Here is an 18,610-nt window from a genome sequence, read left to right on the forward strand (position 1 = left end):
CAAAAATGAGTTACATTCATGCACCTTTCATCCAGCTCGATAAGGCTGGAGATGATTTGCACTCCACGGTCGATCCAGCTGCCGCCCGTCTTCATCCTCCAAATAATATGCGCCCGAGCGGAGCTTTTCAATAACCTTGAAGGGGCCCGCCCACGGTGCCTTCAATTTGCCGACGTTGCCGACCGGCTTGACTTTCTTCCAGACAAGATCACCGACCTGGAATGATCTTGGGATTACGCGGCGGTTGTAATTTTGCTTCATCCGTTGCCGGTACGCCATCAGCCGGACGGACGCCTTGGCTCTTTCTTCTTCGACCAGATCCAGCTCTATGTTCCTCCGCTCGGCGTTGCCCTCATCATAACTTTGGATCCGAGCGGATTCGACTCCGACTTCAACAGGAATGACCGCTTCGCCGCCATACACCAGGTGGAAAGGCGTGACGCCCGTCCCTTCCTTTGGAGCCGTTCGGATGGCCCACAAGACGCCCGGCACTTCATCTACCCAACTCCCTCCCAAATGGTCGAGCCGAGTGCGTAGAATACGAAGAATTTCCCGATTGGCTACTTCGGCTTGACCGTTGCTCTGGGGATAAGCAACGGACGTGAAGTGTTGCTCGATGCCGTAGCTTTTGCACCAATCCTCTTGCATCTTCCCTGTGAAGTGCCGCCCCTTGTCGGAAACCAACCGGCGAGGGATGCCGAACCGACAGATGATGTGTTGCCAGATAAATTTTTTGACCATCTGTTCGGTGATCTTGGCTAGCATCTCGGCCTCCACCCACTTAGAAAAATAATCAACCGCCACTAACAAGAATCTCCGCTGCCCGGTCGCCATCGGAAATGGACCAACAATATTCATTCCCCATTGATCGAACGGACATGAAACTGTTGATGCCTTCATTTCCTCTGCCGGTCGGTGGTTGAAGTTATGGTACTTTTGGCATGAAAGGCACGTCGACACGGTCCGAGCGACGTCTGCTTGTAAAGTCGGCCAAAAGTATCCAGCTAGCAGGATCTTCTTAGCTAGTGCCATCTGCAATATAACAAAACCCAACATGACTTTGATGATGATTATGATGATGATAATTGTGAATGAGTTGTCACCTGTAGACGGCATCAGTGAAAGAGCTGGAGTTCATCCAAGGTTCCATAGACATCGTAAATATCATCAATCAATGTAATCAAGCAGATGGACTTTGTTTGGATCATTCTGCATCTCCAACTTTCTGGTTCATAAGTGAAACCAAATGCCCACAGATAGTTTTCAAGTAATCGGTCTCTGAAAAATGGCAGCTTCTCTGCAAGCCCGAGCGCCGACCACCATCTGCATGTAAAAACTAATTAATTAAGTTTTGAAATTGTTATTATAAAAACATCGAAAGTATGATAATGAAAGTTTGATTAGTTGCAGTTAATTAACCTGGAGAGGTCTCTGAGTTCACTCTTGTACATGTCCTGAACCAGATTCAAGTCGAGCTTAGCAAACTCCAGAAAGAGAGGGTTGACGGTGTCGTCGCCACTGCATGCTTCAATGAACCACCTGTGCTGCACCCTCTCCAGCCGCCAATTCAGTGGAATCTGCAGCGCATGGGCCACCTGCTCTCTGAGACCGCCAGCCTCAGGAACAGATCCCTCCTCCATGAATCCTTTCAGCTGCTCGGTCGCGAAATCCATGGCTTCCTTCAGCATAATCTCTCCATCCTTCTCGAAGTAGGAAGCCTCATACAAACTCAGAAGCCCTCTGATCTGGTTCTCACAGCGAGCTTCGAAGTTTCCCTTCTCGTCTCTAAATGCCTCGAACAAATCTAAGTAATTAATTTGGCAGACAGCAAGAGACATGCATGATCAGAACTGTGAAGTGATTGGTTGATAAAGTGGGTTCAAGTGATTGATTACCTTGTGAAACAGAGAAGCCATTTGCTCTGAGGAGCCTGAAGAGCAGCGCTGTGGCATGCAGATCGTCCTTCAGCTGCGAGCTCACGTGGTCTAAAGAAGCATGAATACGACTTAAAACGTCTGCAAACTCGTCTTTGAAGTGGTAAGCCAAGCCGAGCTGTTGCACATGGTCGATCAGTTGAAGCTGCTCTGCTACTTGCTGCTTCTCGAGTATCAGATTCCTAGTTTGCTCCTTCAGTACTTTTATTGTCTCACGTTTCTCTTCTCGTTGAACCTGCAGAAATAGTTGAAACAAAAGGGGGGCTACACATACCGACGGCGACTACTCTCAAATACCGCGGAGGTGCTCTTGAGGGATTGCACACGCTCGTCCGTCCATATGCTTGGGTGATAATTCCCTGACCGCCATAAGGGATCGCAAATAGACATTGCTTGACGAGTAGCCATTTCCGCTCTTCGTTTGCAATTAAAAAATCGTAACTCCAATTTGGTGGAAGGAGAAGAACAAGTGCAGCGTATATATGCAGCGCAATTAAGCCTCGCGTTATCCTACAGAAACTCATAAAAAAATATTAAACTTTTATCACGTGAAATTTAATTTTTAATTAAAAATGGCAGTTTTAAGACGCTATACAGAAATTCCATAGGAGTAATAATTGATATAAAAAATGACTCCTTCATCTTTTTTCTTGTTTAATTTGTATGGTTATTCAAATATTATTTACAAATTTAATTATAATTATAGTAGAAACAATTTTTTTGTCAAACCAATAAAATGAATTTAGTATAAATTCTCACAGTTTTAATTTTTCATTTTCGAAACTAATTTTTTTTCACGTATTTCACGCTAATAAGATAGCACACTTTAATTTGCATTATAATATTAGTTTCCAATTATCACTAGTATAAATTTTTGTTAATTATATTTTAGTTATTTGGATTTGGTAAATTTTGATGGATGCATATGTTTCTAGTATAAAATTGAGTGCAAGGTAAGAGAGAAATTTTAAAGTTTCCTATTTGGCAATATTAATTTTTTTTTTATTATTATTATTATTAATTAACCAATGCACTAAATGTCTTCTCAATTGTTGCATGTGATATGAATTTTTATTTTTTTACTTTTAAATGCACATAGCTAATTAAATAATATCATAATACCTGGAGAGAAAATTTAAGGAGGGTTCAAATTATAATTATAAGTGTAGTTATGCGATTACAAAATAATCATATAATTAAAATTATGAGGAATAAAATATAATCTAATATTATTTGATTTTATTTAGATATTTATTTCAAAATTTTAATATATAATTTAATTTGATATTTACTGTATTACCTTTGGTTAACACTCCTCTTAATTATTTCTTATAATATTTTTTTATAGATATTTTAACCTTAAAATACTTATCCCTAATAAAATTTAAATTACACTCCTCTTAATTATTTCTGAGAATATTTTTATAATATTTTCATTGATCCTCATTTAGAATGTGGATCGTTGTTTTCATTTCAATCAATTGTTATAATAAACAAAAAGTTCATTGAGGGGAGTGTTAATTGAAATTAATGCATAGAATCTAAAAGAGAATGCAAATTCCCAAGAACATAAATGGCTTTGTAATTCTCAATAATTTAAATTCCTAGATCGGTCACTAGTTCACACCAACATCAGCAATTTATTTACTGTATTTTTTTCAGCAATAGCAGCTTCTTCCCCGCTTCCACCACCAGCCGCAGCAAACAGCAATACAGAAACAACAACAATTTCTTTTCCAAAATTCCAGCGTCCAGCAACATACGCATCAAACTTCTTCTAGTTTATTTTCCAACAAGAAGACAACGTTACAGTAGCTTCTTATCTCTTCACAACAGCAAGTCTTCTTCATTATCAACAACCATCACAACAAATCGCCAAAAGGAAAGATTTTCTTTCCTTTTAATTCTCTCCTTTATGTCTGGAATTTTATCTTCAAATTATGGAAAAGTATACTCTATCCGGTGGTAAGGTAGGACCCGACCGGTAGAAGGTCAAAGTGGCCAACATTAGACGGGCATCTTATCAGGAGAATTACCTCCCCGATCAGCAGGAAAAGTAGCCAGTCCAACATTGTGACAACTCGGTCAGGCACCGAGCTTCCGACGCTCATGAAACTCAAGGAAAGACGAAGGGCGAGCGGCTGTCCCGCTTGATCGAGCGGTGGACGCATCCCCGACCCGGCAGGCGAATGAGCCTTAACCTGACAGGGCGGAGCCGGATAGCAAATCACTCGCTGAGCGGACGTTCGGCCCAACCGTTGCATCACACGGACGACACGGCAGCCGAGTGGCTCCCCCCGCTCGGCCCAACAACAAACAAAGGGGATAGTTGACGATATCTTCCTAGGGGTCAGGGCCACCGACAGGCGGCATGGTCGGCAACGTGGTCAGACAGAGAATCGTACGGTGGAAGCTTCCACTGTCACGTCAGGGATATGCCCGAGCTATTAAGGTATGACGTCAGACACGCTTTCCTGACACGTCTTTTCCATATATGCTTTGAGAAGCGTGCGCGCCTTGGGAAGCATGCACGCGCCCCCTGGTAGCTCTATATAAGGAGCCCTAGAGCTTCATCGGAGGTATGTTTTTTACTACTGTAGCTATAGTTACGCCGCTGCTCCTTTCTTCTCTACTTCGTTTACTCATCGCCGGTAGCTGACTTGAGCGTCGGAGGGCCATCGCCGGAGAACCCCTCCTTGGCTCAGCGCGCACTAACGACTCTGTGGCTGCAGGCTTAGCTCGTCAGAGGTCCCCGCCATCTTCAGTCGACATCCAGTCAACGAGAGTGCCATCTTCCCAGCGTCCATCTACTCACACTCGGACATGATTAAATTTGGCGCCGTCTGTGGGAACGCACCTGAATCCGAGCTGAAGAGATGGAAGAAGCTGGACGTCTCCACATCATGACGCTCACTCCAGAGGAGCTCGGTGCGCTCATTCAGGTACGCGCGGCGAAAATGGTTGAGTAGCAGCAACAAAAGGCGCTAGCCAATCGGCTAGCGCAGCAAGCAACATCGACCTCGGGAGGTCGAGCGACACACGAAGACCGGCCGGAGCAACTCTCCATATGGGGACAGAACAAGATGCCGACTAGGACTCCAGGAGAGGTTCCACCAGCGCCCATTTCATTTCACCGGGCGTTATTTCAAACGCCCTCAGAGATTGTGCAAGCCAACCAGGACAGAGGTTCCTCTTCAGACGAGACTCCCATGCGGGACACAAGAAAGGGCGAAGCGCCTCAAGTCGATTCGTCACCCGAGTGGATCAACCGACAATTCTCTGAGACCATTCTGCAGGATTCACTATCGAGGAACTACGCTCCCTTGGCAATCGAGGAGCATAATGGGTCGACCGACCCGGACGACCACCTCGGTAAATTTGATAACGCTGCTACTCTTCATCAATATACAGATGGAGTCAAGTACCAAGTGTTCCTCACCACTCTCTCTGGCTCAGCGCAACGGTGGTTTCGGAGGTTGTCGGACGGGTCAATCAGAAGCTTTAAAGACTTCCGAACGACTTTCCTTCACCACTCGCGAGCAGCAGACGCTACCAGAAAACAAGCGTTAGCCTGTTCTCCATGAAGCAGGGCCAAAGGGAGACCCTCCGAGTCTACATTCAGCGCTTCAACCAGATAGCAATGGATATCCCCTCGGTCTCGTCCGAGACCATGATGAGCGCTTTCACATAAGGGCTCGTGGACAGGGACTTCTTCCAATCGCTCGTCGGGAAGTCGCCCCGCGACTGTGACCACATGTTGAAGAAGGCCAATGAGTACATAAATGTGGAGGAGGCCCAGGCGGCCCAAACGAAGGATGCCCCATCCAAACTATCAGCGCCAAGGAGCATGGCCGCACCAGGAAGCCAGACCACACGCCGTCCAGCATGTTGCCGCCGAACGGTCGAGACCAAGGGGAAGGTATGGACCCCTTTATTCTGCTCGTTCCATTAGTCTGCTACTTACAACACCCGCGATTGTCGCGAATTCAACTCGGTCGCCCAACCGCTGCCTAGGAGTTACCGTCGTTGATCCCCCTCTCCTGACCGGCGACATGAGTATCATCGTTCCGATCAGCGAGAGGAAGCAAGGCGATCCCCAAGACAACCTCATCAAAGGAGTGCAGAACCGGTGAGAGCTAGGCGAGAGCGAGACAAGCCATCCACTCGGGAGGAGGAGAACAGGAGCAATGCTGCTCGAGGGGAGATCAACATCATAGCTGGCGGGCTGACCGATGGAGATTCCAACCGAGCTAGGAAGTCACATGCTCGGCGATTAGAAATTCATACTGTGGGCTGCAGTCGGGAGCAGGCCAATGGACCCGAGATAAGCTTTGACCCCCATGATCTCGAGGGATTTGAAGTGCCACATGATGATGCACTCATTATTCGAGTGGTAATCACCAATTATACTATTCACCATATATTCGTTGACACAGGCAACTTTGTCAACATCATTTTCAAGAAGACGTTTGACCAGCTCCAAATCGACCGAGGCGAGCTGTTGCCAATGACGACTTCTCTGTATGGGTTCACCGACAATGAAGTCTTGCCAATTGGCCAAATCAAGTTGGCCATCTCGCTCGGGGAGGAACCTCTCAGAAGGACGAGGACCACGAACTTCATCGTGGTGAATGCCCCCTCCGCCTATAATGTCATTTTGGGTCAACCGGCCCTCAATGAATTCCGAGCGGTCGTCTCGACCTTCTATCAGAAGATCAAGTTCCCGGTAAATGATCGGGCCGGAGAAGTAAGAGGAGATCATTTAGCCGCTCGGCGTTGCTATGTTGAGATGGTCAAAGCGGAAGCAAAGTCCGCTCGAAAGACGCCTCGGATGGAGGTAAGTGCCATAACCGAAAAGCCTCTTACTTTAATCTATGAAGAAAAAGAAGAAGTACAAATACACCCGGGCCGAGCAGAGGCGACGACCTTCATAGCATCTGACCTGGAGGCCGAGCTGATCAGATGCCTTCGGCAGAATCATGATGTCTTTGCATGGTCAACGCATGAGCTACCCGACATCTCCCCGAGCGTCGCGCAGCATGAGCTTCACGTCCGACCTGACGCTCAACCAGTGAAACATAGGAAGAGAGACTTTAGCGCTAAACAGAATCTGATTATCGGGGCGGAGATTGAGAAGCTGCTGGAGGCCGGCCACATATGCGAGGTTCAGTTGCCGAACTGGCTCACCAATGTGGTATTGGTCTCCAAGCCGGGCAATAAATGGAGGGTCTGCATCGACTTTCAGGATCTTAACAAGGCGTGCCCAAAGGACTTCTATCCCTTGCCTAGGATAGATCAGATGGTAGACTCCACGGTCAGGTGCGAGCTAATATACATGTTGGGCGCATACCTAGGGTATCATCAAGTACCACTCGCCCGAGAGGACCAAGAGAAAGTCAGCTTCATCACTGCCGACGGTACGTACTGCTACAACGTAATCTCGTTCGGCCTGAAGAACGCAGGAGCCACCTACCAAAGGCTGATGAACAAAGTATTCCGGCGGCAGATCGGCCGCAACATGGAGGTATATGTCGATGACATATTAATTAAATCCCTCCGAGCTGTCGATCTCTGTGCAGATATCAAGGAAACTTGTCAGACCCTCCTAGCGTATGGAATCAAGTTGAATCCTCAGAAGTGTCTATTTGGCACGAAGAGTGGGCGCTTCCTATGATATATTGTCATCGAGCGGGGCATTGAGGTAAACCCCATCAAAGTAAAGGCACTCCAAGATATGCCGCCACCAAGAAACTTGAGGGAAGCTCAGCACCTCACCCGTCGGATAACAGCATTATCACGGTTCATCTCCAAGTCGACCGACCGAAGCCTTCCTTTCTTCAAGATTCTACGTCGAGCCACCAAGTTTCAGTGGGACGAGGAGTGTGACCAGGCCTTCGAGGAACTTAAAGCATATCTGAACTTACTACCTGTACTAGCTAAACCTACTGCCGATGAGCCACTTCGGATTTATTTATCTTCGACCGAGCATGTTGTCGGCTGGGTGCTGGTTTGGTAGAATGACAAAGAACAACCAGTGTACTTCTTGAGTCACATATTAAAGGATGTTGAATCTCGCTACACCGATCTTGAGAAGCTCGAATTTGCGTTGGTACTTGCCGCTTGGAGGCTCCGTCCTTATTTCCTCGCTCACACTATCATTGTGATGACCAACAGCCCTCTGGGAAGAGTCCTGCTTAACCCAGAGGTGTCCGACCGATTGATCAAATGGACAACAGAGCTTAGCGAGTTTGATATCCAATATCAGCCCCGAACGACCATCAAAGCGCAGTCCTTAGCCGACTTTGTCACGGAGGTACAAAACCCTGAACCCGACTCGGTCTGGAAAATATATTTAGATGGGTCGTCCACCCAGCAGGGTAGTGGGATTGACATACTGCTTATCTCCCCACAAGAAGAGCGGGTGCAGTTGTCCGTTCGACTAGAGTACCGGACAACTAACAACGAAACCGAATACGAGGCTCTTATAGCCAGCCTACAAGCCGCCCGGCACGTTGGCACTAGTAGAGTCCTTATCCATTCTGATTTTCAATTAGTCGTTCAGGAGCTGGTGGGAGCATTCAAGATCAGTAATACGCGGCTCAAGTTGTACGCCGAAGCCTTTGAAAAGCTGAAGGCAAACTTTTAGGAGGTAATCATCCAGAAGATCCCCCGAGCGGAGAACCAGGCGGCAGACGAGCTGGCCAAATTGGCGAGTTCACTCTCGCTGATCATCATTTCTCAATCGATCGAGCAAGTATCCTTGGTGGCGCACATCGATCGGATGGAGGGGCTCACTTTCCCTGGCGATTGGAGAACAGCCATAGCAGAGTTTCCAAGATCAGGAGCTACGCCACCCGATCAGGAGGAAGCTCGCTTATTGGGAGGAGAGCTGGTCTGTCACGCCCCGGGGGAGTCCCTGCCAGAAGAAATCTCGGCAGCACCTCCCCTGTACGGGTGACCATATGAAACTTTCTACATCCATCCAAATACCTCGGCCAACACGGCCGAAATAATATATATAAATATAAGCAATCACTACCCAGTTTAATAGTAAAACTAAACAAATGCAACTATAAGGAAAACCAAGACAAAAATCCTACTCAACTACACCTATAAAGCTCAAAACCAATATCCTACTCCACTACACCCATAAAACACAAATCACAACGATCTCACCTCTTCTGCCATCCAGGCAGGCATGTAGCAAAAACACATCCAAATAACACTCATTGACAATAAAGATAACACGATATCCAAGTGTCAAAACTAGAACAAGTCTAAAAAGTACAATAAGAAAACTAAAAGATAAAACACATCCTCGTGATCTGCAGGGGACTAGCAACTGGAACTCCTCCGGACAACTTCAATCTGAAAATAATAAATATCCATGGGGCGAGTTAACTTATCAGCGGGTAACTATTGATATGTATAATAAAGAAAATAACAAATAACACTAATCATGCGTACAGTCTCCTAATATAAGAAGGATAAATGTAAACTGAAATAAATAGGAGAACAACTGTACTAACCAGAACCTAGATATAGGTATAAGGGGGGGCATCAGACCCAGAGTATCATAATCCTGTATGCATGTCAAACATATGCATCCATCCAATATGCAACATATAAGTGCAGCAAACACAAACAAATAATGCAAATGCAAATATGCATATGATGTCAATGACATGTCCTGGTCACCCCTACTGCCAGTCAGCCGTCTCACACACGATGGTGAGACCAATGGGTAGGGTTGTGACAACCATGCACTCTGCCGTCACTGCTCCTGATGAGTGACCGAGTGGACGGGATGCTGTCGGAGTACACTTAACCTCCTACCCCAAATCATAAGTGGGAGAGCTCAATGCTCTCATCTCTCTAAGACAATCCAGAAGAGGGATCCCTGACGTGCTATCACGCTGCATCACGCTACCCATGAGTGGACCAGTGGAGCACTGACAGAGCAAACTGCCACACACCCTGCCTGATATACCACCAACCCATGAGTGGTTGTGTGTGCAGATCCATGAAATTGGTGATGAGCTCAACAATAATGGGGCTACCAATCGCACAGCATGCAATCATGCAGATGATGCATGACACTAAGCATGAAGATCCTAGCCATATCTACCTCCATAAAATATGTACCAAAAATATACATTGATCAAATCAGAAGATCTAGGTACACAGGTCAGATATGGTATCAAATAAGTCCGGTATATCCTATGGCATGGTATGTCATTACCTTTATGATCATAAGTAATCTGAAAGTATAAACATGAATGCAAACAGGAAATAATCAAAGCATGCACAGGAAATGGATAATGACATACTGATACAGATATAAAACATAATCATTACTATTTGTTAAGAAATTACTATGCACATCAAATGACAAATCAAAAAAATAAGTCAAGGTACCCGCCTCCAATAGAAAAGTCCAATCCGATCCAAATCTGACGTCGAGATACTCATCTCGCGTCAAAGTCCTGTGTCACCAATATAAATATATTTTATTTAGCTACAATTCTTATAAATAGCTAAATAAAATCTCTAACCCTAAATTAGGGTAAAATCCTAATCACATGACCATCATCCTGCCTAAACAAAATTGACGATCAATTAGGGTTAGTTACCTAATCCCCAATCAACCATTAGATTAATAATAAAAACCTAATTCCTTGTACACATAGATAACTAATTACATAATCCGTAACATACCCAATTCAACACACATATATCAAATCCATACCCTTACCTTATATCAAATCCCTACCCTTACCTCAAGTTTACAGTCGTTCTTGCTGCTGAAATCAAAGAGTTGCTAGAATCCTGTAGCTTCTGTGGCAGCAACATAGAAAATGCCAATCTTCAGAATAGCAAGCACCAGGAACTAGGACACGAGAGGAAGGAAGGTTACCTGAGGTAGGGCAGAAAGAAAGGTTGCTGTCGGTGGTCTCGTTGCGGTGATCAGCGTCGAGGACAACTAGGGTTCGGCTGGTCGGTGCTAGGGTAGAGAGATGGCGGCTGGCGTTGGGCGGCGACCAAGGGTAGAGGAAAGGGTTGGCGCTGGCTGCTCACGACAAAGGGCAGCGTCAACAGTAGAGGAGAGTTCGGGTGAGAGGAGGCGCGACAATGAGAGGCAGACCTAGGGTTCGTTTGGCTGATCCTGGACCTTGGTGTCGAAGTCGGCGATGCTTGAGCAGAGGGAAGGAAAGTCGACCAAGAGAGATGCGACTGATCTGGAACTAGGACGCAAGTAGCCGATCGGGAGAAGGAAACTTCAGCCGGCGATGATGATGATCAGAGGAAGGAAGAGGAGATCGACGGCGTACGGCTTGGAAAGGAAGAAACTGGTGGGGCGAGCTCAACGCAGAAGAATTGAGGCTTCGGCGCTGCTCGGCGTCGGGAGAAAGGAGAGGAAGAGGAAGGGGTTCGGGCGAGGGGAGAAGTTAAGGGAGATGGAACCGTCGCGTGCAGCAGTTAGGGCAGATCAGAGGCTTGGCGCGAAGGAGGAAGGAACGATGTCGGGCACGAGTTCGGCAGAAGAGAAAGAAACTGGAAATAAAATGAAAGGAAAAAAAAATCAACTTTTCCTCGTTTAAATGGGTAGCCTAAACAGACTTTCCCGGGGCCCAGTTTTATCCTCGTAAACTCATCCATACGATCTCTGAAAAATTTCCAGAAAATTTCTAAATTTCTGGAAAATTCCCTTATGGTGATCCGCCCAATTTCGGTATTTTACATTCTCCCCCACTAATAAAAATTTGGTTCTCAAATTTCGTTATCTACCATCGGCAAGCACTAACAATAGATAAAGAATACAAATGTTGAACGGTAAATTAACTCACATACCTCAAGTGAAAAGGTGGGGGTATCGAGCTCGGATCGTTTCCTCGAGCTCCCAGGTAGCCTCCTCGTCTGAATGATGCTGTCATGCGACTTTAACCAGCCGGATAGTCTTGTTCCGCAGCTGACACTCTTTCTGGTCCAAAATCCATATCGGAACCTCCTCATAGGTAGCATCAGGCTAAAGGGGAACTGAGATATCTATCAACACATGGGTCGGGTCGGGTATGTATCTCCTCAGCATAGATACGTGGAATACGTTGTGGACTCCTGCCAAGGACGATGGTAGTGCCAGGCGATAAGCTACCGCTCTAATCCTCTCCAAGATCTGGAAAGGGCCAATATAGCGCGGAGCTAGCTTACCTCTGAGGCCAAATTTCTTCACCCCTTTCATGGGTGAAACTCACAGAAATACATGGTCGCTTGTAGAGAACTCCAGGGGTCTGCGTCTCAGATCAGCATAACTCTTCTGGCGGTCCTGCGCCTCTGACATCCTCCATCTGATAGTATGGACCAACTCTGCCTCATGCTGAGCTCTATGAGGTCCCAACAGCTGGGCCTCCCCAACCTCATCCCAGAGGGTGGGTGTCCGACAAGGCCTACCTTACAACGCTTCAAACGGTGCCATCTGGATAGCCGAATGAAAGCTGTTGTTGTAGGCGAACTCTACCAATGGCAAATGGTCCTCCCAACTGCCTCCAAAATCCAATACGCAAGACCTCAGCAAGTCCTCTAGAGTCTGAATGGTCCGCTCTGACTGTCCATCTATCTACGGATGGAAAGCTGTACTGAAACGGAGCTGAGTGTCAAAGGCCTGCTGTAGACTCTGCCAGAATCGAGACGTGAACCGTAGGTCTCTATCCGAAATAATACTCAAAGGAACACCATGTAATCTGATGATCTCCCGGAAATACAGATCTGCCAATCGATCCAGGGAATCAGTCTTCCGGATCGCTAAGAAGTGCGCCAATTTGGTTAATCGATCAACGATTACCCAAATCGCGTCATGGCCTCGACGTGTCCTAGGCAAACCCACCACAAAGTCCATGGTAATGTGTTCCCATTTCCACTCAGGAATAGGAATCCCCTGAAGTAATCCGGCAGGTCTCTGGTGCTCAGCCTTCACCTGCTGACAGACAAGATATCTAGCTACAAATTCCGCGATGTCTTTCTTCATACCGTTCCACCAGTAGGAACGCCTCAAATCTCGATACATGCGGGTTCCACCTGGGTGGATTGCAAATCGAGAGTAATGAGCCTCCTGAAGTAGCTCTTGTAAGACCGGGTGAGACTGAGGTACGTATAATCTGCCTTGAAAGTATATAATACCCTCCTCATCTCGTGTGAACTCGCTTTGCTGCCCGGAAGCTATCTGGCTGCCAATGAACTGAAAATGTTGATCACCGACCTGGGCCTCTCGGATTCTCATCCTGATCGACGACTGAGCAACCATGGTAACAAGAATACCCTGCTCTGTCTGTCCCTGCTCTTCAAGGCCTAACTCGGAGAAACCCTGAATCAAGTCTGTGACTGAAGCTCGGTGGCAAACCAAAGTCCCTCTGGACTTCCTGCTGAGTGCATCGGCAACCACATTAGCTTTCCCTGGGTGATAGCTAATGGTACAATCATAATCCTTTAGGAATTCCATCCATCTCCTCTGTCAAAGATTAAGTTCCTTATGGTTGAAAATATATTTGAGACTCTTATGATCCGTAAGAATCTCAATGGTAATATCGTGCAGATGATGCCGCCAAATCTTCAAAGCAAAGATGATGGCGGGTAGCTCCAAATCATGTACTGGGTAGTTCTTCTCATGCTCCTTCAACTAACGAGAAGAATAGGAGACTACCCTGTTGTGCTGCATCAGAATAGCGCTCAAACCCTGAAGAGATGCATCAGTGTAGACCACGAATCCGTCCTCTCCAGCGGGCAAAACCAAAACTGGAGCCGACACTAATCTCCGCTTCAGCTCCTGGAAGTTGGTCTCGTAATCCTCTTTCCAAGTGAACTTCACGCGTTTCCTGGTCAGGCGCGTCAATGGCATAGCTATCCGGGAGAAACCCTCGATGAACCATTTGTAATATCCAGCTAGTTCCAGAAAACTACGGATCTCCTATACTGATTTCAGCTGCTCCCAGCTGGTGACAGCCTTGATCTTCTGAGGGTCTACTGAAATACCTTTGCTAGAGACCACGTGTCCTAGAAAACTGACTGAGGATAGCCAGAAAGCACATTTCCTAAACTTCGCATACAGCTGATGTCGTCGAAGAGTCTCCAAGATTGTGCGAAGATGCTGCGCATGTTCCTCCTTGGTACGCGAGTAGACCAATATGTCATCTATGAAAATGATAACAAACTGATCAAGATACTCCAGGAAGATGCGGTTCATCAAATCCATAAACACCGCTGGAGCATTGGTAAGCCCAAATGGCATTACCAAAAACTCATAATGGTCGTATCTAGTATGGAATGCTGTCTTATGAATATTAGATTCTCTGACTCTCAGCTGATGATATCCAGATCGCAGATCAATCTTAGAATACACTGATGTACCTCTGAGCTGATCAAACAAATCCTCGATCCGCGGTAAGGGGTACTTATTTCTGACGGTCATTACATTCAACTGTCTGTAGTCAATGCACAACCTCAGTGTACCATCCTTTTTCTTGACAAATAATATCGGAGAACCCCATGGAGAAGCACTAGGGCGTATAAATCCCCTGTCCAAAAGCTCCTGGAGTTGAACCTTCAATTCGTTCAACTCTTTTGGTGCCATACGGTAAGGAGTTTTCGATGTCGGCGCGGTTCCCGGAATCAACTCAATAGCAAACTCCACTTACCTTCTGGGAGGCAACCCTGGTAGCTCCTCTCGAAATACATCCGGATACTCTCAGACTACTGGAACGTCAGAGAGTTGAGAACTACTGCCATCTTCAGTATGAATCAAGGATAACAGAAAACCCTGACAGCTATATGACAGCAGCTTCTGAGCCTGAATCGTCGAAATGATCGATATACCGTCATCTCTGATGCTAGTGAAATCCCACGAGGGTTGGTTTGGAGGTCGGAATGTGACCACCCTCGTCTGGCAATCAACAGTGGCATGATATGCTGACAAACAGTCCATGCCAAGAATAATATCAAAGTCGAGCATTTCCAATACTAAAAGATCTACCGTAAGTATCATGTTGTCAAAATCTAATAAGCAACCTCTGACCTCCTGAGTGACGTCCAAGGTATCACCGGACGGTAGAGAGATAGTCAGTCGCTGCAGTTTGAAAGTGGGTAATCTACCAATCTCCCGCATAAAGGTACGGGATATAAAAGAATGCGAACTACCAGTATCTATCAGCATATCAGCAGATAAGGCATAAATGAAAATCGTACCGCAGAAAAAGGATTCGTCAGCCCGTTGCGCATCCTCTCTAGTCACCGCATGAATACGTCCAGTCTCTGGCGATGGAGGAGGTGGTAGTGCTGCCAAAGGCTACTACGCCTGAGTCTGAGCCTGCCACTGTGACGGTGTCGGGTACTGACCCAGAGACTGATAGGTAGGCTGAGACTGATACTGGACCGGCGGCTGGGGCGATGACTAGTACTGGACCAGTGGCTGGGGGTGTAGATACAGGACTAGGGGCTAAGGCTGCAGCTGATACGGGGATCCCACAACAGAACTCTGTGGTACCATGAGGGCACTAGGGTGCTCCTGTCCATACATGTCATAAGCAGCAGCTGCAGGGGGGCGGACATCTGTTGACGACGCGAAGATTTGGCTCTCTGCCCTCCTTGCCGAGTCCTTGATTGACTGTGCTGTCCTACCTGAACAGTAACTCCGGAGACAATATGCTGAGCCTTCAGCGGACAATCTCGGCTCTGGTGCCCAGGCAGTTTGCAATGATAGCAAACTGACTGTTCCAGAGAGCAGGATGAGGTGATGTGGTCTCTAAACCCACATCAGAAACAGTGAATGTCGCTGGCAGGCTGTTTCTGATTCTGCTGAGGAGACCGGAAACGTCCTGAGGAAGACTGCCCTGACTTTTGAGGCCGACCAGATGCCCCAGAAGTACCCTGCCCTGGCCAAATGCGACCACTATGCTGTTGTGTAGCCTGTGTCAGCTGGATTTGTCCTGATGTTTGATCCGTCTATTTCCTTTTCTTGTCCGAATATGCTCTCTGCTGTGTTGACTCAATCATAAGAGCTCTGTCCAGTATCTCTATATAGGATGAATTTCCAAAGTCGGCAAGCTTTACTTGCAGGTGTCCATCCAGTCCCTGAATAAACTGCTGCATACGGGAACTGTCCTCAGCAACCAATTCTGGACAAAATCTAGCCAACCGATCAAACTCAGCATTGTACTCTGTCACCGAGCGGTTGTTCTGTCGCAGACTCAGAAAATCTTACCGACGAGTCCTCTGATATGCCCGTGGGAAGTAGTGGCTCTCAAAAGCCTCTCTGAATCTGGCCCAGGTGATGTTCTGCTCACCTATGATGGAACGTTGCATAACCCACCAGGTGTCGGCCTCATCCTGTAGATGGAAAGCAGTCATCTCTGCTTTCTCCCACTCAGAGCAAACCATGTATAAGAAGGTCCGCTCCATGGTCTCTATCCAGGACTGGGCCACACTTGGATCAAGGTCTCCTCGGAAGAGTGTGAATCGACTCTTCATCGACTCTGCCAACGCTGAGATTCGGGCTCGTGCCGCGACAATATCAGTGAGGTGCGTAGGGACGGCTGCAAGAATTGGTGGAATCACTGGAGCTGGTGCTATAGGTAGTACCGCTGGATAGACCAGGGGAGGTACTCCCGGTGCTACTGCATAAACTGGGCAGATGCCGCCGGTGGCACTGTAGGGTCAGCATAGGTGGCCACGGCTGGAGGTACGGTAGGTGGTGGTACCAGAAATGGAGCAACCGGTACCGCTGGTGTGGGTGCTGGGTACACTGTAGGTCCAAGAGGCAGTGGTGCCTGGTACATCATAGGCTCGACCGGAGCAGGTGCAGGGTATGCTGGTGGTACCCCTGGTGGTACCGTAAATACGGTAGGGGTGGGCACTGCGGGTGCAGCCGAGGTAGGCACCTCTAAAGGAGCCATCGGGGTCTGAGAGCCCGACGCGCCCGCAGTATCTTGAGTCTGTCCCTGACTGACAGGCTCAACCCCAATAGGCATCTCTGGCGAGTCTGTTGCCAGAGATTCCAAAGTCCTCTTACGTGGTCGTCCAGCACCACGTCTCGCAACTACTCGTGTAGATCTCCTCATATATGTTAAGTTATAACACAAATATCACTACAAGTATAAAATTATAAAATTACCTTTATACCTATTTGCCATTTAGAGATGTTCCGTCGCTGTCCAGTCCTCATTTTTTACCTCGAAACTCCGTAAGAGAAAACCAACAGAAATTCATACAAATCCGAAAATAAATACCCAAGTTAACTAGAAAACTCTGCTAACCCTAAAATCCAGAACACTAAAAGCAAGTATCGTAACCTGCTCTAATACCAATAAATTGGTATCATATTAATCTCGAAAATCCGTAACATGAAAAACAAACAAGTATCGCCAACTTGGCTCTGATACCAAATAAATTGTCACGCCCCAGGGGAGTCCCTGCCAGAATAAATTTCGGCAGCACCTCCCTGTATGGGTGACAATATGAAACTTTCTACATCCATCCAAATACCTCAGCCAACACGGCTAGAACAATATATATAAATATAAGCAATCACCACGCAATTTAATAGTAAAACTAAACAAATGAAACTATAAGTAAAACCAAGTCAAAAATCCTACTCAACTACACCCATAAAGCTCAAAACTGATATCCTACTCCACTACACCCATAAAACACAAATCACAACGATCTCACCTCTTCTGCCATCCAGGCAGGCATGTAGCAAAAACACATCCAAATAACACTCATCGACAATAAAGATAACACAATATCCAAGTGTCAAAACTAGAACAAGTCTAAAAAGTATAATAAGAAAACCAAAAGATAAAACACATCCTCGCGATCTGCATGGGACTAGCGACTGGAACTCCTCCGGACAACCTCAACCTGAAAATAGTAAATATCCACGGGGTGAGTCAACTCATCAGCGGGTAACTATTGATATGCATAATAAAGAAAATAACAAATAGCACTAATCATGTGTACAGTCTCCTGATATAAGAAGGATAAATGTAAACTGAAATAAATAGGAGAACAACTGTACTATCCAGAACCTAGGTATAGGTATAACAAGGGAGGGCATCAGACCCAGAGTATCATAATACTGTATGCATGTCAAACATATACATCCATCCAATATGCAACATATAAGTGCAGTAAACACAAACAAATAATGCAAATATGCATATGATGCCAATGACATGTCCTGCTCACCCCTACTGTCAGTCATCCGTCTCACACATGATGGTGAGACCGAGTGGGTAGGGTTGTGACAACCGTGTACTCTGCCGTCACTGCTCCTGATGAGTGACCGAGTGGATGGGATGCTGTAGAGTACACCTATCCTCCAACCCCAAATCATAAGTGGGAGAGCTCAATGCTCTCATCTCTCTACAATAATGGGGCTACAAATCGCACAGCATGCAATCATGCAGATGATGCATGACACTAAGCATGAAGATCCTGACCATATCTACCTCCATAAAATATGTACCAAAAATATACATGGATCAAATCAGAAGATCTAGGTACACAGGTCAGATATGGTATCAAATAAGTCTGGTATATCCTATGGCATGGTATGTCATTACCTTTATGATCATAAGTAATCTGAAAGTATAAACATGATTGCAAATAGGAAATAATCAAAGCATGCA

General features: G+C 46.4%; 1 protein-coding gene across 1 annotated transcript; it reads right to left on the reverse strand.

Moving 5' to 3' along the window:
* Nucleotides 1-1,115: 1,115 nt before the first annotated feature.
* Nucleotides 1,116-1,673, reverse strand: LOC121972625 (probable terpene synthase 9). The gene is made up of 2 exons (XM_042524277.1): nt 1,420-1,673; nt 1,116-1,323 (listed from the first exon to the last, which is right to left on the reverse strand). The coding sequence occupies exons 1-2, from the start codon at nt 1,671-1,673 to the stop codon at nt 1,116-1,118; spliced, it is 462 nt and encodes a 153-aa protein (XP_042380211.1).
* Between the last annotated feature and the right edge of the window lie 16,937 nt (nt 1,674-18,610).

The sequence above is a fragment of the Zingiber officinale genome, chromosome 4A (assembly GCF_018446385.1).
Source record: "Zingiber officinale cultivar Zhangliang chromosome 4A, Zo_v1.1, whole genome shotgun sequence".
Taxonomy (NCBI): Eukaryota; Viridiplantae; Streptophyta; class Magnoliopsida; order Zingiberales; family Zingiberaceae; genus Zingiber; species Zingiber officinale.